General features: G+C 47.0%; 1 protein-coding gene across 3 annotated transcripts in view; it reads left to right on the top strand.

Annotated features, from left to right (window-relative positions):
* Window positions 1-24,090, top strand: part of ankfn1b (ankyrin repeat and fibronectin type III domain containing 1b) — a 248,155-nt gene extending 224,065 nt beyond the window's left edge. For 2 of the 3 annotated variants that reach the window (XM_031799412.1, XM_031799414.1), the window contains 18 exons: window positions 82-316; window positions 2,311-2,518; window positions 4,215-4,412; window positions 5,442-5,555; window positions 5,669-5,766; window positions 7,388-7,478; window positions 9,642-9,749; window positions 11,670-11,769; window positions 14,217-14,349; window positions 14,611-14,730; window positions 15,198-15,413; window positions 18,186-18,352; window positions 18,490-18,640; window positions 18,748-18,916; window positions 19,074-19,240; window positions 19,496-19,703; window positions 22,025-22,701; window positions 22,916-24,090. In XM_031799412.1, coding sequence (XP_031655272.1) covers window positions 82-316; window positions 2,311-2,518; window positions 4,215-4,412; window positions 5,442-5,555; window positions 5,669-5,766; window positions 7,388-7,478; window positions 9,642-9,749; window positions 11,670-11,769; window positions 14,217-14,349; window positions 14,611-14,730; window positions 15,198-15,413; window positions 18,186-18,352; window positions 18,490-18,640; window positions 18,748-18,916; window positions 19,074-19,240; window positions 19,496-19,703; window positions 22,025-22,701; window positions 22,916-23,230 — 3,475 coding nt within the window. In that variant the 3' untranslated portion in view covers window positions 23,231-24,090. The remainder of the gene's footprint in view (window positions 1-81; window positions 317-2,310; window positions 2,519-4,214; window positions 4,413-5,441; window positions 5,556-5,668; window positions 5,767-7,387; window positions 7,479-9,641; window positions 9,750-11,669; window positions 11,770-14,216; window positions 14,350-14,610; window positions 14,731-15,197; window positions 15,414-18,185; window positions 18,353-18,489; window positions 18,641-18,747; window positions 18,917-19,073; window positions 19,241-19,495; window positions 19,704-22,024; window positions 22,702-22,915) is intronic. The other variant, XM_031799413.1, reaches the window with a different exon arrangement.
* Window positions 24,091-24,552: the final 462 nt, after the last annotated feature.

Below are 24,552 nucleotides of genomic sequence, written 5' to 3' on the forward strand. Positions count from 1 at the left end.
CCGATAGAATTGATACTAATACTCACCAAAACCTTTCGCCCTCCTCTGCCCCTATCCAACCCCTCCCCTGTCTCCCCACAGGGCCGACTCAGCCAAGATGAACCAGCGAGAGATGCGAGAGCCTCATCCTCCTCCCATCCGGAACAAGTCCACCAGTCTGTCATCCCCCAGTGCCGCCCGTCGCCTTTACCGGAACCTGTCAGGGAAGTTCCGTGTGGGCAACCTGCCTGGCCTGGAGGACAGTGTTGTGTCGGGACGGGGCGATAAGGAGCGCCTCCGCAAGTCCACTATGGTGATGGACACAGGGTCAATACAGGTTAAACACAGGCTCAACACAGGGTCAATACAGGTTAAACACTGGCTCAACACAGGGTCAATACAGGTTAAACACTGGCTCAACACAGGGTCAATACAGGTTAAACACAGGCTCAACACAGGGTCAATACAGGTTAAACACTGGCTCAACACAGGGTCAATACAGGTTAAACACTGGCTCAACACAGGGTCAATACAGGTTAAACACAGGCTCAACACAGGGTCAATACAGGTTAAACACTGGCTCAACACAGGGTCAATACAGGTTAAACACTGGCTCAACACAGGGTCAATACAGGTTAAACACTGGCTCAACACAGGGTCAATACAGGTTAAACACTGGCTCAACTCAGGGTCAATACAGGTTAAACACAGGCTCAACACAGGGTCAATACAGGTTAAACACAGGCTCAACACAGGGTAAATACAGGTTAAAAACAGGCTCAACACAGGGTCAATACAGGTTAAACACAGGCTCAACACAGGGTCAATACAGGTTAAACACAGGCTCAACACAGGGTCAATACAGGTTAAACACAGGCTCAACACAGGGTCAATACAGGTTAAACACAGGCTCAACACAGGGTCAATACAGGTTAAACACAGGCTCAACACAGGGTCAATACAGGTTAAACACAGGCTCAACACAGGGTAAATACAGGTTAAACACAGGCTCAACACAGAATCAACATAGGCTCAATACAGAATCAGAACAGGCTCCATACAGAATTAACAACGGCTCAACACAGATTCAATGCTGAACCAACACCGGCTCAATACAGAATCAGCACAGACTCAATACAAAATAAACACTGGCTCAATACAGAATAAACACAGGCTCAATACAGGGTCAATACAGGTTAAACACAGGCTCAACACAGGGTAAATACAGGTTAAAAACAGGCTCAACACAGGGTCAATACAGGTTAAACACAGGCTCAACACAGGGTCAATACAGGTTAAACACAGGCTCAACACAGGGTCAATACAGGTTAAACACAGGCTCAACACAGGGTCAATACAGGTTAAACACAGGCTCAACACAGGGTCAATACAGGTTAAACACAGGCTCAACACAGGGTCAATACAGGTTAAACACAGGCTCAACACAGGGTAAATACAGGTTAAACACAGGCTCAACACAGAATCAACATAGGCTCAATACAGAATCAGAACAGGCTCCATACAGAATTAACAACGGCTCAACACAGATTCAATGCTGAACCAACACCGGCTCAATACAGAATCAGCACAGACTCAATACAAAATAAACACTGGCTCAATACAGAATAAACACAGGCTCAATACAGAATCAACACAGGTGCAATACAGTAACAACACAGACTCAATACAGAATCAGAACAGGCTCCATACAGAATTAACAACGTCTCAACACAGATTCAATGCTGAATCAACACCGGCTCAATACAGAATCAACACAGACTCAATACAAAATAAACACTGGCTCAATACAGAATAAACACAGGCTCAATACAGAATCAACACAGGTGCAATACAGTAACAACACAGACTCAATACAGAATCAACACATGCTCAATACAGAATCAACAAGGGATCAATACAGAACCAACACAGGCTCAATACAGAATCAACAAAGGCTCAATACAGAATCAAAACAGGCTCAATACAGAATCAACACAGAATCAATACAGAATCAACACAGGCTCAATACATAATCAACACAGAATCAACACTGACTCAATACAGAATCAACACTGACTCAATACAGAATCAACGCAGGCTCAATACTGAATCAACACAGGCTCAATACAGAATCAACGCAGACTCAATACAGAATCAACACAGGCTCAATACTGAATCAACGCAGACTCAATACAGAATCAACACAGACTCAAAACGAAATACAGATGAGACACATGCAAGATACAGACTCATCACAGACACAACACAGACACAATACAGACACAACACAAGCCCCTAACACCTCATTAAACATGTGTTGATGTGTGTCAGTTCCAGAGTAACGAGGCGCTGTTCGAGGCGGTGGAGCACCAAGAGATGGACCTGGTGCAGCTACTCCTGTCCCAGTACAGTATGGAGGAGCTGGACCTCAACACCCCTAACAGTGAGGGCCTGCTGCCCCTGGACATCGCAGTCATGACCAACAACGTACCCATGGCCAGGCTGCTGCTCCGCGCCGGAGCCAAGGAGAGCCCCCACTGTGGGTACCTGTTCTGGCTGGCTGACTGGCAGACTAGCTGTATTCGTTCTGTCTGACTTTCTGTCTGTTCACCTGCTTGCCTGCTCCTTGGCTTACAGCATCATAACAGTTGTTTATTAAAGAACATATGGAGCATGCTCCATCCTCATGTACAGTAGGAGTAGAATAGGTCCTTTTGGTACATATCTAGGATCAGCTTGCCCTCCCCAAATCATAACTCTTAGAATGCAAAACTGACTTTAGATCAGCGTCTAAAAGTAACTTTAATCCTCACTCCGGCAAGAACGGCCGTCGTCATGGAAACCACCCCCGCTGCCACGGCAACCAGAGCAGCTGTCACAGTAAGCAGAACGACCAGCCTCTCACGACGCGCTCAAACAACCGCGCGCTCCTACACTGGAGAGCAAGTCAAAGTTGACTGTTGTTGTCTCTCAGTCTGGCAGTGAGCGAGGAAAGAGCGAAAGCCGAAAAACATAATGGTGCAAAAGGGGGCGTCGTTATGGCATTATGATGCAATATTAGTCATCTTCACAAGGTTCTGCCGCCTGTGATCTAGCAGCCTCCACCGTCTCACCCTCTGCTAATGATTAGGACTCGCCGAGCACTCCCAGACTATGTGTTTGCGCTCCCTTTCCAGAACCTATCCAGGCGTTTTTATAAAGGTATCACCAAATTGAAAACACTTGAATGGAAAGTGGTGTTTACTGAAGTTTGCTCTTTGATTGCTCTCCGGAGCCCAAACAACACATGAAGAAAAAAAGAGAGGGAAAGAGAAAGAGGGAGGGAGGAGGAGAGAAATAAAGGGTTCTCCCGTCAAACCCCAACCAGGATACCGCGTCGGCGTTTTTATAAGAGCGTTCTAATCAAACTCCATCTGAGGAGAATTGAGATCAAAGACAATGCAGTGCTTTCGTTGGGCTTTGAACGAAAGCTCCCGAAAAGCCATTGATTCTGCTGCAGGAGACTTCAGAGAGCCTGTCTGCGGCTCCCTGAGACAGAGACGTACTGAGACATACTGTAGACATACTGTCTCGGACACAGACATAGAGAGACAGACATAGGCATTCATAGACACCATATAGACTCATAGTGGTCGTCCCCTGTGGCTCAGATGGTACAAAGAAACACAAACGAAACACAGTGAGACGTACGGAGAAATGCACGAACACAGTGAAGTGAGACACGGTGACATGTTGAAGTTCACTCAAGACCCACTTTGAGTCAGGGAGACCGAGCTAGGTAGTAAGCCAGGCTGAACTATAATAACGTGGTTAAACCTCTTGTCTTACCGCGCCGACAAACAGTTTTCTCATCATTTTGGGTGTCCCCTTGAAATCCCTGCACCACAGAGAAACCCAAACCCCGCCTGTCCGCACTTTGTTTCATGACCCCATTTTCTCTGTCATTTTAACTCTGAATGATGTCACCCTTAAAGAGTGACTGCGCAGTTAAATGGGATTTAATGAGGAATTTGCGTTAGTGCCTCTGACAAACAGAGACATTAAAAAGGCTTGAGGGTTTTACCAGTGGATTATGGGAAAAGAGGGGGAGGTTTTCTTTGAATGAAAGGACACCTGCGCGATGCTTTATTCGCCCAAAAGGGATGCTATTATTCCCAAGCGCACGGCTGGCAATGTGTCGATCGTTGCCTTAGTGTGTAATCCAAATTACAACGGTGTGTGTTTGTGCCCTGCAGTTGTGAGCCTGGAGGGCCGTGCGGTGCACCTGGCCACGTTGGTCCGTGAGGCCGAGCAGCGTGTGGGGGACTTGCAGGCCCAGGTGCGGAGTGAGTTCCCCGGGGAGCGGGAGGCGTCGGACCATGAGAGGCAACTCAAGGCCTGGGAGTGGAGGCACCGGCTCTTCAGACGCATGCAGACGGGCTTTGAGCATGCCAGTTAGTAGACACACACACACACACGGACACACACGCCACAACACACGTAATACACACATAGGGGGCTCTGCTTTGTGTCACTTAATTGTAAAATATGCTGTGTGTGTGTGTGTGTGCGTGTGTGCGTGTGGGTGTGTGTGTGTGTGTGCGTGTGTGCGTATGTGCGCGTGCACGTGCGTGTGTGTGCGTTAGATATTTTGGAGCCAGAGATCATGTGCTAGGCTCCACTTGAAGTACAGTTGGGGCCCAGATCTTTCCAGCGTCGCCTTGATTTCAATTTTTTTGGTTCTTTTTTTGTTGTTGGTGGCATTCTGTCTGGGCTGAGCTGTTAATAGGTTCCACGTTGTGATGGCTGGGACAGAGCGGGGTGTGTGTGTGTATACACCCAAGCGTGTGTGTTCATGCTTATATGTCTGAGCACATGCATGTGTGAGTAGGCCTATGTGTGCATGCGTGCGTGTGTGTGTGTGTGCTCGCGCGTCTGGGGTGTGTGTGTGTAGTGCGTCTATGTTCCCTCTTTAACTTTTTATAGGCATTTCTTGACACGCGTGGTGGTAGGTAGACAGACAGCCCCTTTACACCCTACTCAATCTGGACTTTGATGCATAGAGGAGTTCTTCATTACTTTACATACTCCATGCTTTTATGACCAGACACATTTTGTAGGCTTTTCTCAGCCACTCAAACACTATTCTTCAGATAGTGGAAGGTGCGTGTTATGATTATGAATAAAGAAAAAAAATACATCTTTGGGTGATTAAACACTGTATGTAACTGTGTTACCTCAAGTCGACTGATGAATGATTGTAAAGTGCGATATCAATTTAGTTGATCTTGATTGAACCACAATCGTCCACACAGCAACTCTTTTCCCTGTTTTCCAGGGAGTGCTGGGTATGTGACATATTCATGAACATTTATGACTTTTTGTCAGCCCTGATTGACTCTCGCTGACTCACTGAATAACACTGTTGAAGCCCTAAAAAGCCAACAATACCGGATAATATGAAGATGTTTGTCCGTCCACAGGCCCTCCGGATGTTCCCAGCTCTGTCCGTCTGTCTGTCAGTAGCAGCTCCAGTCTGAGGGTGGACTTCCAGGAGCCTCTCAGTGTCAACTCTGCAGTAGTCACCAAGTACAAAGGTCAGCACCTGACATGAAGTCATGTTTATTATCCTACAGAGGCTGGGAGGAAAGTAGGTACGAAAGTAGGTACGAAATGCACTAATGTAACTGTGTGTGTGCGCTCTCCACAGTGAGTTGGAGCAGATCCCCTTCCCTCAGTCCTCTGTTGGGTGAGGCGCTAGTAGAGGACACCAGTCTATTGCAGTGCAACATCACCGACCTCACACGCGTGAGTATATATTTATGTTCAGTAGGGCACGCCATACCAAAACGCTTTGCAACAAAAAACAGCATTCTACACTCTAATTGGACAAGTTTAGATAGCACCTTTTATTTAACCAGGTAAGTTGACAGAGAACACATTCTCATTTACAGCAACGACCTGGGGAATAGTTACAGGGGAGATGAATGAGCCAGTTGTATGCTGGGGACGGTTAGGTAACCGTAATGGTATAAGGGCCAGATGGGGAAATTCAGCCAGGGTTAACACCCCTACTCTTACAATAAGTGCCATGCGATCTTTAGTGACCACAGAGAGTCAGGACATCTGTTTAACGTTCCATCTGAAAGACATCACCCTACACAAGGCAATGTCCCCAATCACTGTCCTTTTTGGGGGGGGGGGGGGGGGGGGGTTAGAAGCAAGCCAGCAGTGGGATGCAGGGTGGTATGCTGCTGGCATACCTGGTTCACTCCGTTTTTTCCCTACTGAACACAACACAGGGCTATTCCAAAGCACTGATGTTTTTCTCCCCCAGCTATCAATGAATAATTTCATTTCCATCAAATCTTACATCCAAGTTAAATACCTCAGCTAGAGAGGCAAACACACACACACGCACACACACACACACACACACACACGCACACACGCAAACGCACACACGCACACGCGCACACACACACACACACACAAACACACACGCAGGCCCATCACATCAGAGTGATGCTCAATCAGAATGTCAAAATGTCACCATGTCTCAGTCAGATCGACACTTTCCCATGTGTCTGAAAACCAAATTTCCACTGCTTCCACCTCAGGCCTTATAAAGGCAGCCAGCGATGGCATACAGCTACACTTTCCCCATTTACGGGTGAGAAAGCAACACACAAAAACACAACAGTTAGCTTTCCAACAGCTGGTAGCTTTAACCGATAAAAACATTTGGAAGGCCACTATTCCACATGAAGGGCCATGATAGGAATCACATATGTGTCTGAGCCACTCGGTTAGATGTCACATTGTTAAGGCCTTTTATCATGTGATACTTCTGTACTCCAAAAATTCTCTTTCCTTTCTAGTCACTAGTCATCTGAGCACGCACACTATAAACACACACACACACATAACACGCACACACACATTTAAATTAGGGCAGAAAGAGTTAGAGCTCTGTAAAATAAACTGCTCAAACACATTTCATTGTTTAAAATCTCAGCTCCCGTCATTGCATAAGGGAGCTCAGCCAGACACACACGCACGCAATATATAACCTGATTTATGGTTTTCATTTTAGACGGGCACATAGACAGACAGACGCTCCGGGGACATTATTGTGCAGGAGAAATCCCCCGGTGCATATAGGTCCTCTAGGCTCTGTCGCCATGCCACCCACACACACACACACACACACACACAGACAGTATGAGGACATGCAGGGACAAACATTACCGCCCAATGTATATGCTATGAAAGAGAACACATCATTTGTCAACTGCATCACTATTAGTGACACTTTATCTGCAAATAATTCATAATATTTCCTTTATTTTGTTTCACGTACTTCATGTATTTTATTATTTCATTGTGCGTTGTGTTAATACCATCTCTTTGTGTTGTTCTGTGGCAGGGAGAATATTACTATTTCCAGGTGTCTGCCTTCAACATGAAGGGATGGGGTCCTGCCCAGAACTCCACCCCATCCTGCGCCTCCCCTTCCAGTAAGTCCACCTTTCTATCCCCTCATCTGTGTGTCCGTTCGTGCGTCGGGCTGTTCTCATTGAACCCGCATCAAGCGTGTCGTCTGAGCCGAATTTCCAACGCCAACGTCATTTCAGCGTTGCTTAACTCCCTCTTACCAACTTCCATGGTATTGGGTGGTTAGGTGGTTGGTGGTTGGCAGCTAGACCCCCCCGGCCTGAAGCAGGGTACCGGACCCCCGTCTAATGCCGGACGTCAGTGTGTGTAACCTTAGCTGTGTGACTAATGAGATCAGCCAATGGGTGGTGTCAACAGTCAAGTCAACAGCTGAGGAGATGAATGGTCAGAACACCCCGGCCTCTCTCCTTCTCTCTATTTCTCTCCTTCCCTCTCAGTCTTTCAAAGTCTGTCTCTTCCTGTCTCTCACTGTCTCTTTCTCACTCTCTCGATCTCTTGATCTCTCGATCTCTCTCTCTCTCTCTCCCAGTTAGGACACGAGGAGAGGAAGCCAAATTAGAATATTGAGATGTACCCGACCCGCAGTCGTTTCCACATTCCGAGTGGGATTCCCGACATCGTGGTGTGGGATGAGTTTTAGAGCTTGTGCGTAAAAACCTCAAAGTGCGTCAACTGCTGTTGACTTTTCCTTTCAACACCTGACCAAACTGAATGTCCATGGTGGGAGAGAGAGCGAAAGGAAACTGCAGTGTATGACAGCAGAATAGACATTGTGTACCTCTGCGTTTGGAACACGTTCGATGTGTATGTTTTATTGTGTATTTGTTTGTCTGCACTTGTTTGTGTGTGTTCATTTTAAGCATGTTTGTGTGTTTCTGTGCTTGTGTAAAAAGGTGTAAACACATACAAACATACCAAAGTGTGTATGAATTTGCCTGTGCAAGTCTGTATAGTGTGTAGAGCATGTCTGTATCTCTCCCTGTATATATGAGAGAGAGAGAGAGAGAGAGAGAGAGAGAGAGAGAGAGAGAGAGAGAGAGAGAGAGAGAAAAAGAGAGAGAAAGTGAGAGAGAGAGAGTCAGCCTGGGCTTTCCCTCTCTCTCCCCCCAACCACCCCCTTCCCACCTCTCTCCCCTCCCTTCGAGCTAATTTCGATGGTTGCGTGTTTGTGTTTTCCATCTGGGGCTACCACTGGAAATATTTGCATGTCTGTGAGAGCTGGGGCCGTAAAGGCCCAACAGTGGGGCCCTTATACGAGGACCTCTCTCTCCGCCCGGGGCCATTAAAGAGGCTAGTTGTCCAGTCAGGACAGGAACCTTTCCGGGAATAGAGCTCACGGTGTTTCACCCAGCCTCCAGGGGCCCACGGGGGATAACCAAGACGCCACTGTTGCTGCCGTCTTATCACCAGCACATCATCCTCCCTCCCTCCTTCCTTTTCTACTCCTCTGCGGGCCACTGCTGCCACACTCTCTCTATCTAGAGGGAGAGTCTATACTAAACTGTTTACCCCTTGTGTATACAGTGGGACTGAGGGAGTGATGTGTAGTGTGTCTGTCTGTGTAGGGGGGTGTGCAGTGTGTTTGTGTACTGTAGGCGGTGTGCGCGTGCGTGTGTGTGTGTGTGTGTGTGTGTGTGTGTGTGTGTGTGTGTAGGGGGGTGTACAGTGTGTTTGTGTACTGTAGGCTGTGTGTGTGTGTGTGTGTGCGTGTGTGTGTGTGTGTGTGTGTGCGTGCGTGTGTGTGTGCGCGTGTGTGTGCGTGTGTGCATGTGTGTGTGCGTGTGTGTGTTTGTGTACTGTAGGCGCTGTGTGTGTATGCGTGGGTGTGTGTGCGTCCAGTATGTGGGCGGGGTGAGGCGTGTGGCGTGTTGCACTCCTGCATCTCTCAGTCGCCGTGTGCCCGCGTATGTATAGGGGGGAGAGGGAGGGACAGGTCTGCACACACTGAGTGCTCTCAGTCGGCTCACTCCAAGTGGCAGCAGCAGCAGACACTGGAGCTGTCTCTCCCTCTTAGCCAACCACAGCTTTCTCACACTGAGGTGGCACTGACACACACTATGTCCCCCCCCCCCCTATTTCCATGTAATGCAGGTTTATGACATTGATAGTTCACTGGCACAGTTTGCGGTGTATGTGCCTTGCTCAAGGGCACAATGGCTGTCGGTGGCACCCCAGGTGGCACCACATTTGTATTTATTGTTCATTGTGTCTGTATGTATCTGCAGGTTGGAGGGAGATTGACGGCCGCGCACCTCGCCAGCGGGGACAGAAGGAGGCGCTAGACCAGCTACTGGGACAGATTAAAGAGACGCACCGCCACTGTGTGTGCCACGGTATAAAGAGTCTCCCCGTCTTCTCTTCTCGGCTACCTCAACATGTAGTATCAGTCATCTCTACTACTTATACAGGATCAGACCTTTCTGAATCCTCCTTAATGTTAAGGTTAGACCGGGGCTGTAGTAGTCTGATCCTAGGTCTGTGGTTAAGGGAAACTTGAGTCCTGAACACTTTGTGCCACACTGAAATGAACCCCCATCTTTTCATAAGTAAGCAGTTTTCCCAAACTGAATAATGTTCCTTGGTCTCTCACTTGGAGTGGGAGCATAATCAATGGCAAATATATCTTGGAGATCTCACTCAATGCTCCACTGTGCTTTGGTTTATGCTTCTTGTTCAATTGCTCCTTTTGCTTTTGTTTCCAAAATACCTCTGACAGTAAATTGGCTCGGTAATTGAATGTTAAGGCCTGATAACATAGAAGATTTCCTCTGGTGGTTGTGAATCCAGTTTCACAACAAAACAGTCAGTCAGTCAGTCAGCTCAGCTCAGCCCTATATTGAAATGGTAGGATATATAGTATATGCATATACTGTATAGTAAACTATTACTATGTATAAACGTATATACCTACTGTATATACATAGCATAATGACGTAACATGTCACATATAGTAATCAGGGGAGTAGCAGTGTATACTATGCCTACTATATATACATATAGCATAATGATATAATGTATGTAGCATGTCATGTATAGTCATCAGTAATAATCTATATAATAGTCAGCATTCAGTCCCCTGGCCAGGCTTTTCCAGTTCACGCACGGTAGCCGAGGTCGTCTGTCCCAGGTCATGTTTGTTGTTCTTGTAGAGACGGAGCCTTGACTCTAGTTTGAGGGCTATAAATTAACACTGACTGGCTGCAGCCTGGTCCCCCTACAGGCCTCCAGGACCCCTGTCTGCCCCCCCCCCCCAAACTGCCCACCCGCACCCCCCTTCTCCAAACACTATTAATTAAACTGTGAAAGGGGCCTTGACTAACACAGGCACCCCAGCGGACGGCTATACCTGTCTGTCTTACTCAGTGTCAGGGCGGTAAGAGGGCTGTTGGAGAGGGGGGGGCTCTAGTAAGGGGGGGGGGGTGAGGTGAACTGCAGCTCGTTTTCTTGTTATTCCACCACGACTCGTCTCATGAAAATAAAATGTGTTCATTTCTCCTGAATAGGGGATTTATTGACTTAAGTGGCCTGAGCCGGAGTGAGATTGCCTCAGGGCTTCTGTGTAGGGGGGGGGACCCCGCAGGTTCTAATGAATTGTAAAGCACATTATCTCACTTGCCCCCCCCCCCCCCCCCCCTCCAGGCCCACTAAAAATAAACATGTCCCCTCAGAGAGAACTGACCTCCCTGTCAGTGAAAGACGAAGGGTTACCCCCTCCACCTCCTTCTCCTGTAACCCCCTGCCCCACCCTCCGTCCCCCCCAGTACGTCTTTTTAGGTCTCTATATCTATATACGGCAGGCTCTGACACCTCCTGTCTGTCCAGGTAAACACACACACACACACACACACACACACACACACACACACACACACACACACACACACACACACACACACACACACACACACACACACACACACACACACACGCACGCACGCACACACACACACACACACACACACACACACACACACACACAGACACACACACACAGCCCCCCTTTGTGACTGCACTTAGAATGGCTGGTTTCCTCTGGCCCTATAGTCTGCTTCAGCGTGTGTGTGAATGTGTCAACTGACCTAACCTGAATAGAACACATGAAATGACCAACACATTCCACTACACTACTGTGCATACACCTAAGCTGTGGGACACAGGATGCAGTATCCATTCCTTACTGTGAATTCTTACTGAGTCTTTGGCTTGGTACAGTAGTTCTATTAATCACTGTCTTGACCCTCTCATCCTTTCAGAGCAGTGCAAAGCCCCTCCACATGTGAGGAAACATTCCGTATCCAAAAGCCTGCGCCACCTCTTCCAGCCTACCAGCAAATTTGTCAAAAGCTTGAAACGGTATTTAAGCATTTTACACCTTCTTTATATCTCCTGCCTTCCATCTTCACTTTCATGAGATTATTTATTTTCACACCTACAGTACCAGTCAAAAGTTTGGACACACCTACTCATTTAAAGGTTTTTCTTTGTTTGTACTATTTTCTACATTGTAGAATAATAGTGAAGACATCAAAACTATGAAATAACACATATAGAATCATGTAGTAACCAAAACGGTGTTTAAAAATCAAATATGTTTTATTTTTGAGATTTTTCAAAGTAGCCACCCTTTTGCCTTGATGACAGCTTTGAACACTCTTGGCATTCTCTCAACCAGCTTCATGAGGTAGTCACCTGGAATGCATTTCAATTAACAGGTGTGCCTTGTTAAAAGTTCATTTGTGGATTTTTTTCCCCTTCTTAATGCATTTGAGCCAATCAATTGTGTTGTGACAAGGTAGGTGTCACGTTCTGACCTTAGTTCTTTTGTTATGTCTTTGTTTTAGTATGGTCAGGGCGTGAGTTGGGTGGGTTGTCTATGTTCTGTTTTCTGTTGAGTGTTTGTATCTGCACCAGACAGAACTGTTTCGGTTTCGTTCGTTCACTTTGTTGTTTTTGTTCAGTGTTCTATTACTTTAGTAAAAATATGGACACTTACCACGCTGCGCATTGGTCCTCACCTTCTTCCACCGCCAACGACCGTTACAGAATCACCCACCAACCAAGGACCAAGCAGCGTGGTATCGGGCAGCAGTAGAAATCTCTGGACTCATGGACATGGGAGGAGCTTCTGGAAGGGGAAGGACCTTGTGCACAGGCTGGGTTGAATTTCGCCGCCCCAAGGCAGAGCTGGAGGCAGCTAAAGCTGAGCGACGGTGGTATGAGGAGGCAGCACGGCAGTGCGGCGGGGACGAGAGGCAGCCCCAAAAATGTCATGGGGGGGGGGCACACGGGGAGTGTGGCTAAGTCAGGTAGGAGACCTGAGCCAACTCCCCGTGCTTACAGTGGAGAGGGGTGGATCTGGCAGGCACCGTGTTATGCCGTGAGGCGCACGGTGTCAGTTTGGGAAAACTCTTGGCAGCAAGAGCCTCTCGGTGGATGCTGCATTGTACCCAAGTGGCGTCGGGAGCAACTGCTTGCACACTCATTACCACTCCGCTATGTCTCCCTGTCATGGCTTTTGCGCCATCAGTACAGATACCAACACATCTTGACCACCAATGTCCATTTGATGTCACAAAGCTGTCCAGTTCTTTAAAAATGTCCTCTCCTGTTGTCCAGGTTTCCAGTGGTTTGCAGAAGAGGATGTCTTTCTTAATTGACCCCCCATAAATGCAACGGGCATATACCAGGAGCTATGCCAGGCCCGCCACGTCTGTTGACTAATCCAGCTGTAACGCATAGAATTCACTGGCTTGTATGTGCAGCAGTAATTGTTTCAACACATCTCCTGCCATGTCACTGATGAAGGCATTGTCTGTATCTTTTTTTTGGCCTTTTCCCCCAGCATTGTCCCAAAACTCACCCAAATGTATAGCCCCGTTGGAAAATATAAATGGACTGTTTGAAAATGTGAATCACATTTTTATTTGCCGTACCCCTGACAGCATTTCGCGTACCCCTGGGGGGAATACCAGCTTGACGACATTAAGGTCAGTCAATGCAGAACATTTCAAGAACTTTGAAAGTTTCTTCAAGTGCAATCGCAAAAACCATCAAGCGCTATGATGAACCTGGCTCTCATGAGGACCGCCACAGGAAAGGAAGACCCAGAGTTACCTCTGCTGCAGAGGATACGTTCATTACAGTTACCAGCCTCAGAAATTGCAGCCCAAATAAATGCTGAACGGAGTTCAAGTAACAGACACATCTCAACATCAGCTGTTCAGAGGAGACTGCGTGAATCAGGCCTTCATGGTCAAATTGTACAATCACACCACCTCAACACAACTGAGATGGTTTGGGATGAGTTGGACCGCAGAGTGAAGGAAAAGCAGTCAACAAGTGCTCAGCATATGTGGGAACTCCTTCAAGACTGTTGGAAAAGCATTCCAGGTGAAGCTGGTTAAGAGAATGACAAGTGTGTGCAAAGCTGTCATCAAGGCAAAGAGTAGCTACTTTGAACAATCTCAAATCTAAACTATATTTAGATTTGTTTGGTTACTTTTTTGGTTACTACATGATTCCATATGTGTTATTTCATTATGTTGATGTCTTCAGTATTATTCTACAATGTATGAGATAGTCAAAATAAAGAAAAACCCTTGAATGAGTAGGTATGTCCAAACTTTTGACTGGTATAAATGCTACGAATGCCACAAAATATAATCTCAAATGCCATTCTACCTATAGGCTATTGTGAGAATTAATAGTTCATGGAGACCTTCATTGTGCTGTTGAGAATTAGTGACTTTGGAGAATTGATCAAAGCTAACTGACTCTGATTTGTCGTTATTGTCCTCCAGAGGTCTCTACTTGACGTCTATATTCTACCGAGATGACAACGTACTTGTGACGCCTGAGGACCAGATCCCCATCGTAGAGATAGATGACTCCTACTCCAGCTCACTGATGCAGGACTTCCTATGGTTCACTAAGGTAACGTACGGACTAGTTTCATACCTAACCATTCGCATTTGACAGTTTCCACTGGTATTTACCTGGTAGAAACTTAGGTGGTAACAGTTGGTACATTCTGACTTATAGTACTTCAAAGAATTCTACAAAATTGCTAGCATGCTAACAACGTGGTACTCAGAGTTGCTTGCTTCAATGAGTCCTAAAGAAATAAACAAGAATTGATTATTACTGTGTAATTGCCATTTGATCCTAAATGCTTGTGCGTTTCTCCATCCCCAGGTGTCCTACCTATGGGAGGAGATTCCGTGGCTGCAGCAGTGTCTCAGCCCCTCCCAGTCTTCCTGCTCCTGCACCCTCCAGACACGCCTCAAGATGCTGCAGGCCGTATCCCAACTACAGGTACGTCCTTTACCCATCAATACTGTTATAAACATGACATAACACCTTAATACATAACACTGTAAATGGGCGGGAGATATCCTAGCGGTTAAGAGCGTTAAGACAGTAACCGAAAGGTCACCTGTTCGAATCGGCGAGCCGACAAGGTAAAAGAAATCTGCCGATGTTCCATTGAGCAAGGCACTTAACCCTAATTTCTCCTGTAAGTCGCTCTGGATAAAAGCGTCTGCTAAATGACTAAAACTGTAAATGTTAGTAACACCCTTATAAGCACTCGTGGTCATTTATCACTAGTTACCACTGATAACATGGTCAAAACCATATAATCTTGATTAAAAATACTCCTCTCCAAAACCATGACATATTGATCAAATATTGGTCAGAACCATCAAATGTGAGTTGAAACCATCAGATTCTGGTCAAAACCATGTGTCTTTGAAAAGGTCTTTTTGGGGCTGTTTTTGCAGGGAATGCTGGGAACTCAGGACCTGGGTCAGGTTTACTTTGAGCCAATCAAAGACAAGCATGGCAACGCTCTGCTGGTGTTGCTGAAGGACATGAACGTGTGTCCCAGTCTGGACGGGGTGAAGTGGACACATCTGTGTAAGCTTCAGCTTCAACGCAAATCCATCTCGTCCCCCGAGGAGCCCACGGCCCTGGACACGCTGCTCATCACCCTCCACGTATGTCCCCCCAAACCCACTACAACCTCTGGGGTTTAGAGCTTAGCAATGTAACGTTAGTGACACCGAGACCCTTTTCCTTAAACATTACAGAATCCCCAGAGAATAAGGTGAAATCATTTGAAATAGCTAATTGGATTGAGTTTGAATCTGAGGACAATTACGTAAGCTTTAGGTATTCATTTGAACAGCCGACAAATTAGCATGTTCAAAAGAAGCTAAGGCTGCATTCATACCAAACCAAAACCACAATGTAGATTAAACAGTTCCTTATATTTACCCTTCATCACATTGTATGTGTTTATTTTAATTGTACACACGGCAATCCGCTGCCTGTCATGCCAATGTGCATGTCTAAGTAGTCTATTAAGCTAGTCCAGTTGACTCACAGTCACGGCAGACATTTAGTCACAGCAGACATCAGGTCCAATGGATCAACGCCAGCAAAACAGCTCCTGTAATCTCCTGTATGCTCAAATTCCCTGAAACACCATTCATTTAAATAAGAGTCTTTCAGACGTACAGCGCAATTTTAAAGTATTCAGACGCCCCTTGACTTTCTCCACATTTTGTTACGTTACAGCCTTATTCTAAAATGGATTAAATTAAACATTTTCCTCATCAATTTACACACAATGCTCCCTAATGACAAAGTGAAACAGGTTTTTAGACACTTTTGTAAATTTGTTACAAATAAAAAACAGAAATGGCTTATTTATATAAGTATTCAGACCCTTTACTATGAGTCTCGAAATTGAGCTTACTGTAGGTACATCCTGTTTCCTTTGATCATCCTTGAAATGTTTCTACAACTTGATTGGAGTCCACCTGTGGTAAATTCAATTTGATTGGACATGATTTGGAAAGGCACACACCTGTCTAAATAGGGTCCAACAGTCGACTGTGAGTGTCAGAGCAAAAACCAAGCCATGAGGTCAAAGGAATTGTCCATAGAGCCCCGAGACAGGATTGTGTCGAGGCACTGATCTGGGGAAGGATACCAAAGAATGTCTGCAGCATTGAAGGTCCCCAAGAACACAGTGGCCTCCATCATTATCATATGGAAGAAATTTGGAACCACCAAGACACTTCCTGGAGCTGCCCACCCGGCCAAATTGATTATTAGGGGGAGAAGGGACTTGGTCAGGGTGGTGACCAAGAACCCATTGGTCACTCTGATAGAGCTCCAGAGTTCCTCTGTAGGAGATGGGAGAACCTTCCAGAAGAACAACCATCTCTGCAGAAATCCACCAATCAGGCCTTTATGGTAGAGTGGGCAGACAAAAGCCACTCCTCAGTTTGCCAAAAGGCAACTAAAGGACTCTCAGATCATGTGAAACAAGATTCTCTGGTCTGATAAAACCAAGATTGAACTCTTTGGCCAGAATGCCAAGCATCACATATGGAGGAAACCTGGCACCATCCCTACGGGTCAGCATCACGCTGTGGGGATGTTTTTCAGTGGCAGGGACTGGGAGACTAGTCAGGATCGAGGAAAAAATGAACGGACCACGGAGAGAGTACAGAGAGATCCTTGATGAAAACCTGCTCCAGAGCGCTCAGGACCTCAGTCTGTGATGAAACTTTACCTTCCAATAGGACAATGAGACTAAGCACACAGCCAGGACAACAGAGGAGTGGCTTTGGGACAAGTCTGTTCCACCCCGAGCCCAGACTTGAACCCTATCAAACATATCTGGAGAGACCTGAAAATAGCTAAATAGCTTTGTAGCGACGCTCCCCATCCAACCTGACAGAACTTGAGAGGATCTTCAAAGAACAATGGGAGAAACTCCCCAAATAAAGGTGTGCCAAACTTGTAGTGTCATATCCAAGAAGACTCAAAGCTGTAATCGCTGCCAAAGGTGATTCAACAAAGTACTGAGTAAAGGGTCTGAATACTTATGTAAATGTTGTATTTCAGTTTTTTCTATTTAATACATTTGCAAACATTTAAAAAAGTGCTTTGTCATTATGGGGTATAGTGTGTAGATTGATGAGGGAAAAATACAATGTAATCCATTTTAGTATAAGGCTGTAACGTAACAAGATGTGGGAAAAAGTCAAGGGGGTCTGAATACCTTCCGAATGCACTGCACTTTACAAACGTACATTTTCATTAAGTAGTTCTCAGAATCTGTTGTAGACTTACCAATTTCAAATCAATAGGTTTACCAAACAATTATCAATTAAGAGCAGTTGGCTTTAGTAATAGTAACATGTATTTGAACAAATGTGAAGACAATCATAGAAAAGTGATGTGATCATTGCATTGTGAAAAGCAATGACTTTATATGAACACGTATTGCAAATCTGAAACGTGAATTTCTAGATGAAACTGATTCATACGTTTAGTGAAAAAGTGACTGTATGATTTTGTGTGCTGTACTTAGTCAACTGAAATTGTGCTTAGAGTTTTGAAGCAACTGCCATTTTAAGGATCTGTTTTGAATTTTGTACTAAGCATTGTGAAAATGTACCACACACTTGTGAAAATGCACCAAAGCAATAGAAAGAAACTGTAAATATGGCTTATGATGCCAAATATGAACAAATGATATGATTGAAAACATATGAAATGCATTGTACGGTTATTATTTCACATTAACCAACAAAAAAATACAAAAGACCACAGACTGGTGCAAGCTGATCCTCAAAGCAACAACATTATCTAAATAAATGGCATAAAAACAAACTATTTCAAAGGCCATCCTAGACGTCAACAACGGCTGTCTCATGCCTTCCCCGTCTGGTTCCCATCGTCTATTTCAGGAGAAGCTGGCGTACCACAGACGGAGCAGGAAGCTCCTCTCCCCAGGCCTGTACCTGGGCTACCTGAAGCTGTGTAGCTCTGTGGACCAGATCAGAGCCCTGGTGCCTCAGAAGCTACCCAACGTCCTCTGTCATGCTAAGATACGAGACAACTGTAATGTGTCTAGGTGAAGTACCTGGATACCAGCCACTGGGGTTTATCAGGGAATTCATTGATTTCATGTTATGGTGTTGTTATTGATATACTAGCCATTGTCTGTAATATATTTGTAACTGTGTGTGTTTGCGTGTGTGTGTGTATCAGGGAGGAGTGGCAGTGGCTGCAGGCCCTCAGTTCTCTGGAGGAGTCTCTGGAGATGGACCAGGATGTGCAGAGCGCTCCACACCGCCTCCTACAGGACCTACGCAGCGCTGCCAAGGACCTCATGGCCCACATGAACATCCCTGTCAGCCAGGTCAGCACTCATCCATCCATCCATCCACCCATCCTTCCATCCATTACTATCCATTACATGTCATCAATGTCATAGTTGTGACTCAGTATGCTGTCCCGTTGTCCCAGGTGCAGGACTTCCGTATCTACGCCCAGGAGGTGTTGGAATTTGGGGACACGGTGTCCTTCCTACTACTGCTGCCCCCCTCAGACGACGTGTGTACGGCCCCCGGCCAGAACAACCCCTATTCCCCCCGATCAGGCTTCCTCACCCTGCCTCTGCAGATCTTTGAGCTGGGTCAGTACTGCTCTGTCTAGTAGGATTTCCTTATGTCTTCCAATTACTGTTATTTATGCAACTATAGTCATTCAGTTGACATCCGATTGGTTGGCCTATTGTAACTTTTTTTTTTTTTTTAAGTCTGTCCTGTGCCCTTTTCTATCCCCCTCTACAGTTCACTTTGATGCCTACTGCCCCAGCTTCATAGGGCAATACTGCCGTGTGTCTGCCCTGCTGGAGCTGGAGTCGCTCATGTCCCAGCAGACCCTGAGGGAGGCCTTCTCTGAGACGGAGCTCCACGCCGCCAAGCAGAAACACCAGCAGGTCCAGGAGCACATGCAGGTAGGTTGGAGTCCTAGCTGAGCTTCCCGTAACCTAGATATCCTGATCTGGATGTAGTCTCCAATTGCTCCATAATAATGGAAACTACAGTCATATCAGAGCTAAGCAAGCATCACGCAAGGAGCTAAAAGACCACCTGGAGCTCATTTGTAGCACATGGCGTTTCAAAGAGCACAAAAAAGTAAACAATATTGCATTTGAAAGAGCACTAAAAGTTAACAATGTATTTTTCCTGCATCTTTCCCCCTATTACAGCAAATGGAGGAGGTGTGGCGGGAGGCGCGGTGGATCATGGACGCCCTGCAGTATGCCCGCTACAAGCAGCCCACCGGGGCCATTTCCCTGGGCTGGATCATCCACTTCTCCAGGGACGCAGTGCCCGACACGCCCCGCTCCACCTCCTCCCAGCCAGACTACCTTCCCTCACCCATGCCCTCCCCCGAACCCAGCCGCAAGCACTCTGGTAAGACCCCGAGAACCTATCTTATAGGGGGCAGAGATAGGGCAAGGGGCTCTTCCTCCTGGTCACACAGCCTTGTGGTGTACGAGAAAATAAATGATTGTTTGTGTATGTGTGGCTTATACAAAGGTGAATGGTTGTGTGTGTTTTACCCACAGGGGAATGGTTGTGTGTGTTTTACCCACAGGGGAATGATTGTGTGTGTTTTACCCACATGGGAATGATTGTGTGTGTTTTACCCACAGGGGAATTATTGTGTGTGTTTTACCCACAGGGGAATGATTGTGTATGTTTTACCCACAGGGGAATGATTGTGTATGTTTTACCCACAGGGGAATGATTGTGTATGTTTTACCCACAGGGGAATGATTGTGTATGTTTTACCCACAGGGGAATGATTGTGTATGTTTTACCCACAGGGGAATGATTGTGTATGTTTTACCCACAGGGGAATGATTGTGTATGTTTTACCCACAGGGGAATGATTGTGTGTGTTTTACCCACAGGGGAATGATTGTGTATGTTTTAACCACAGGGGAATGATTGTGTGTGTTTTACCCACAGGGGAATGATTGTGTATGTTTTACCCACAGGGGAATGATTGTGTGTGTTTTACCCACAGGGGAATGATTGTGTATGTTTTACCCACAGGGGAATGATTGTGTATGTTTTACCCACAGGGGAATGATTGTGTATGTTTTACCCACAGGGGAACGATTGTGTATGTTTTACCCACAGGGGAATGATTGTGTACCCACAGGGGAATGATTGTGTGAGTTTTACCCACAGGGGAATGATTGTGTATGTTTTACCCACAGGGGAATGATTGTGTATGTTTTACCCACAGGGGAATGATTGTGTGTGTTTTACCCACAGGGGAATGATTGTGTGTGTTTTACCCACAGGGGAATGATTGTGTATGTTTTACCCACAGGGGAATGATTGTGTATGTTTTACCCACAGGGGAATGATTGTGTATGTTTTACCCACAGGGGAACGATTGTGTATGTTTTACCCACAGGGGAATGATTGTGTATGTTTTACCCACAGGGGAACGATTGTGTATGTTTTACCCACAGGGGAATGATTGTGTACCCACAGGGGAATGATTGTGTGAGTTTTACCCACAGGGGAATGATTGTGTATGTTTTACCCACAGGGGAATGATTGTGTATGTTTTACCCACAGGGGAATGATTGTGTGTGTTTTACCCACAGGGGAATGGTTGTGTATGTTTTACCCACAGGGGAATGATTGTGTATGTTTTACCCACAGGGGAATGATTGTGTGTGTTTTACCCACAGGGGAATGATTGTGTATGTTTTACCCACAGGGGAATGATTGTGTATGTTTTACCCACAGGGGAATGATTGTGTATGTTTTACCCACAGGGGAATGATTGTGTGTGTTTTACCCACAGGGGAATGATTGTGTATGTTTTACCCACAGGGGAATGATTGTGTGTGTTTTACCCACAGGGGAATGATTGTGTGTGTTTTACCCACAGGGGAATGATTGTGTATGTTTTACCCACAGGGGAATGATTGTGTGTGTTTTACCCACAGGGGAATGATTGTGTATGTTTTACCCACAGGGGAATGTTTGTGTGTGTTTTACCCACAGGGGAATGATTGTGTATGTTTTACCCACAGGGGAATGATTGTGTGTGTTTGACCCACAGGGGAATGATTGTGTGTGTTTTACCCACAGGGGAATGATTGTGTATGTTTTACCCACAGGGGAATGATTGTGTATGTTTTACCCACAGGGGAATGATTGTGTATGTTTTACCCACAGGGGAATGCTTGTGTGTGGTTGACCCACAGGGGAATGATTGTGTGTGTTTTACCCACAGGGGAATGATTGTGTGTGGTTGACCCACAGGGGAATGATTGTGTGTGTTTTACCCACAGGGGAATGATTGTGTGTGTTTTACCCACAGGGGAATGATTGTGTGTGTTTTACCCACAGGGGAATGATTGTGTATGTTTTACCCACAGGGGAATGATTGTGTATGTTTTACCCACAGGGGAATGATTGTGTATGTTTTACCCACAGGGGAATGCTTGTGTATGTTTTACCCACAGGGGAATGATTGTGTATGTTTTACCCACAGGGGAATGATTGTGTATGTTTTACCCACAGGGGAATGATTGTGTATGTTTTACCCACAGGGGAATGATTGTGTGTGTTTTACCCACAGGGGAATGATTGCGTGTGTTTTACCCACAGGGGAATGATTGTGTGTGTTTTACCCACAGGGGAATGATTGTGTGTGTTTGACCTAAAGATGAATAATTGTGTTTTTTGTTTCTCCCCCACAGAAGACTTCCACGGTCTCTCAGATGAAGAGGGTTCCTCTGAGGTCTTCCTCACCACCGACAGCGACTACGACTCTAGCCGTGCCCAGAGCCCCCGCGAGTTGGACCTTCTGCCGCCCTCGCCCCTCTCCTCCTCCGGCGGCGGTGTGGGAGGAGGGGTTGGAGGGGGTTCAGGGACAGGAGCACTGAGAGCCTCCACCCCAGACGTGCTCCAGGCCTCGGAGCCCCAGACAGGCCCTACCGGCGAACAACGGCTGAGCGGAGGGGGGCCCGGTGGGGAGAGGCGGAGGGGCAGGGGGGGTCCCATGGAGCTCTTCGACAGCGACTTCATCCTACCCAGCAGGCAGATCGAACTTCTGAGGATCACGGAGAAGAGGCAGGCCTTCTGTGTGAGAACCAGTAGTCTTGAATTCCCCTCTGGTGGTCATACTGCACACTCACCCTCACCATCCTCCTCCCCCCACCGCCGCTGGCACCGACCCTCCTCTGTGGACCGCTGCTGCCCTGCTGAGCGATGCCTGCCGCACCCCCAGCCCCCCGTCCGCACCCTGTCAGAGGACAGCGGCACCCAGAGGCTCTCAGGTTCCCCCTCGCCCGGTGCCCACAGGAAAGGCTGGCACGCCACGCTCCGGGTGTACCCGCAGTACCGAACCGGGCTACCCAAGGAAACCAGTGTCAAGGTATGTGGAACTTGGCTTGAGGATGTCCGGGTTTAATGAATTGTTGTTCATGTTTGGGTAACTCTTTCATTTGGGTATCCAATTATAAAACTGTCATAACTCAGGTGTAACATTGAAACCCCTTTTGACCAATCACATTCTGCTTAATCTGCCTCTGTTCCTCTTTCTCTTCCACTCTTTGTCCCTCCCCTCCCCTCATCTCTCCCCCTCCCAGCTGCGGGTGACCCCAGGCACGTCGGCCAGGGAGATGGTCCAGCTGGTGGTGCAGGAGATGAACGCGGTGTCGCGCCGGCTCCTCAGCGGTAGCAGTAGTAATGGAGGGGGAGCGGAGGGGGAGAAGTGTCTGTACAGCCCTGAGCAGCTGGAGCACTTTGGACTGGTGCTGGTGGTGGACGGCAGGGAGAAGTGGCTCCAGGATGACTTCTGTCCCTTGGAGCTGCAGAACCCCTGGCTCCGGGGCAAGCTGTGTGTCCGCATCAAGGCGTACTCGCCCCTGGCACTGCAGTACAGCAGGGCGACTACTGTTTGAAACTAAGGGGTGGGGAAGGATTCAGGGGGAGGTGGATGGAGCTTCCTCCTTTGGAAATGTTGGAACATGAACTTTTAACATTTTACACGGGCCAAATCCAAGGCAGCCTCCCTGGGATGAACTTCCACTGGAATTTTCTCAAATGTTCTCCCTCTCTTTCTCTCTCGTTCAAACTTTCTCCTCTTCGGTTGTTTTTACCGTCCAGCGACTGTAGCTACAGAGCACAGTCGGGGGCTTTCTGTTTGTTTGTTGTTAACTGAAATGCTGCTGTGAGACTCTGTTTCCCATAAAGTCTCTTCCCACCCCATGTAAACTACACTTTCTTCCTCAATACTCACCTGGACATCAAATGTACAAAAGGAAATGGAAAGCTGTTGTTATTATATTATTTGCATCACCAAACGTCAAAGCCCAAAAAAGGGATGTGACGTGAGGAAGATTAATGAATGAATGCTACCGCGCTTTGGCATGGGGCGTGATTGACTGCAACACATTTTGGCGCCTGCGTTGCCAGAACGCCACGGTATCGTCATCTGCAGCCACATGCGGGTGGACAAGCCTTTTCCTATGAACTTTTCCTATGAGCCCTCTCTCTCTCTCTCTCTCTCTCTCTCTCTCATTCCAAGAGGCTGTTGGCTGCAACCCTGCAGCCGGCCTTCCCGACGTTCCCAGGATGTGGGCCCTGGACTCTTCCCAGAGGGCCCAGAGCGAGGGAAGGGGGCTGGCGTCTCCCAGCTCGGGACAGAATCTGGAATCTGTCCTGCGGTTTGACCTCTAAGTTTGTCACTCTGTCAGACTCGCCTCCCCTGACCACTGTTGTAACTTTGGGAAGGAGAGAGCCAGGAGTACAGAGGATTACACACAAGAGGGAGGGAGGGAGGGAGGGAGGGAGGGAGGGAGGGAGGGAGGGAGGGAGGGAGGGAGGGAGGGAGGGAGGGAGGGAGGGAGGGAGGGAGGGAGGGAGGGAGGGAGGGAGGGAGGGAGGGAGGGAGGGAGGGAGGCTGCAATGTCTTTGGGATTCTGGCACTTAATTTCTGGTGTTTCTTTTTCGTCGAGTGCAGGAGAATATACTTTGTACATGGTGACTCCCGCCAATCTGTGGTGAAGTCATAAAACAAACCATCATCTCATCCAATTTAGCCATCGAAAAGGCGTAGAAAGCAGATTTGGATTTTTGAAAAACAAAACCCAAACAGGAACAAAGAAAGAGAAGCAATACTTTACTTCCACGTGTTTTTTTTCTCATTTGTTTCTTTGCGATTCGAGACGATTGTACACCTTCCAGAAATCGTCAAAAGTCTGGGCCATACCAGCCATGTGCT

Source organism: Oncorhynchus kisutch, linkage group LG20 (assembly GCF_002021735.2).
Source record: "Oncorhynchus kisutch isolate 150728-3 linkage group LG20, Okis_V2, whole genome shotgun sequence".
NCBI lineage: Eukaryota > Metazoa > Chordata > Actinopteri > Salmoniformes > Salmonidae > Oncorhynchus > Oncorhynchus kisutch.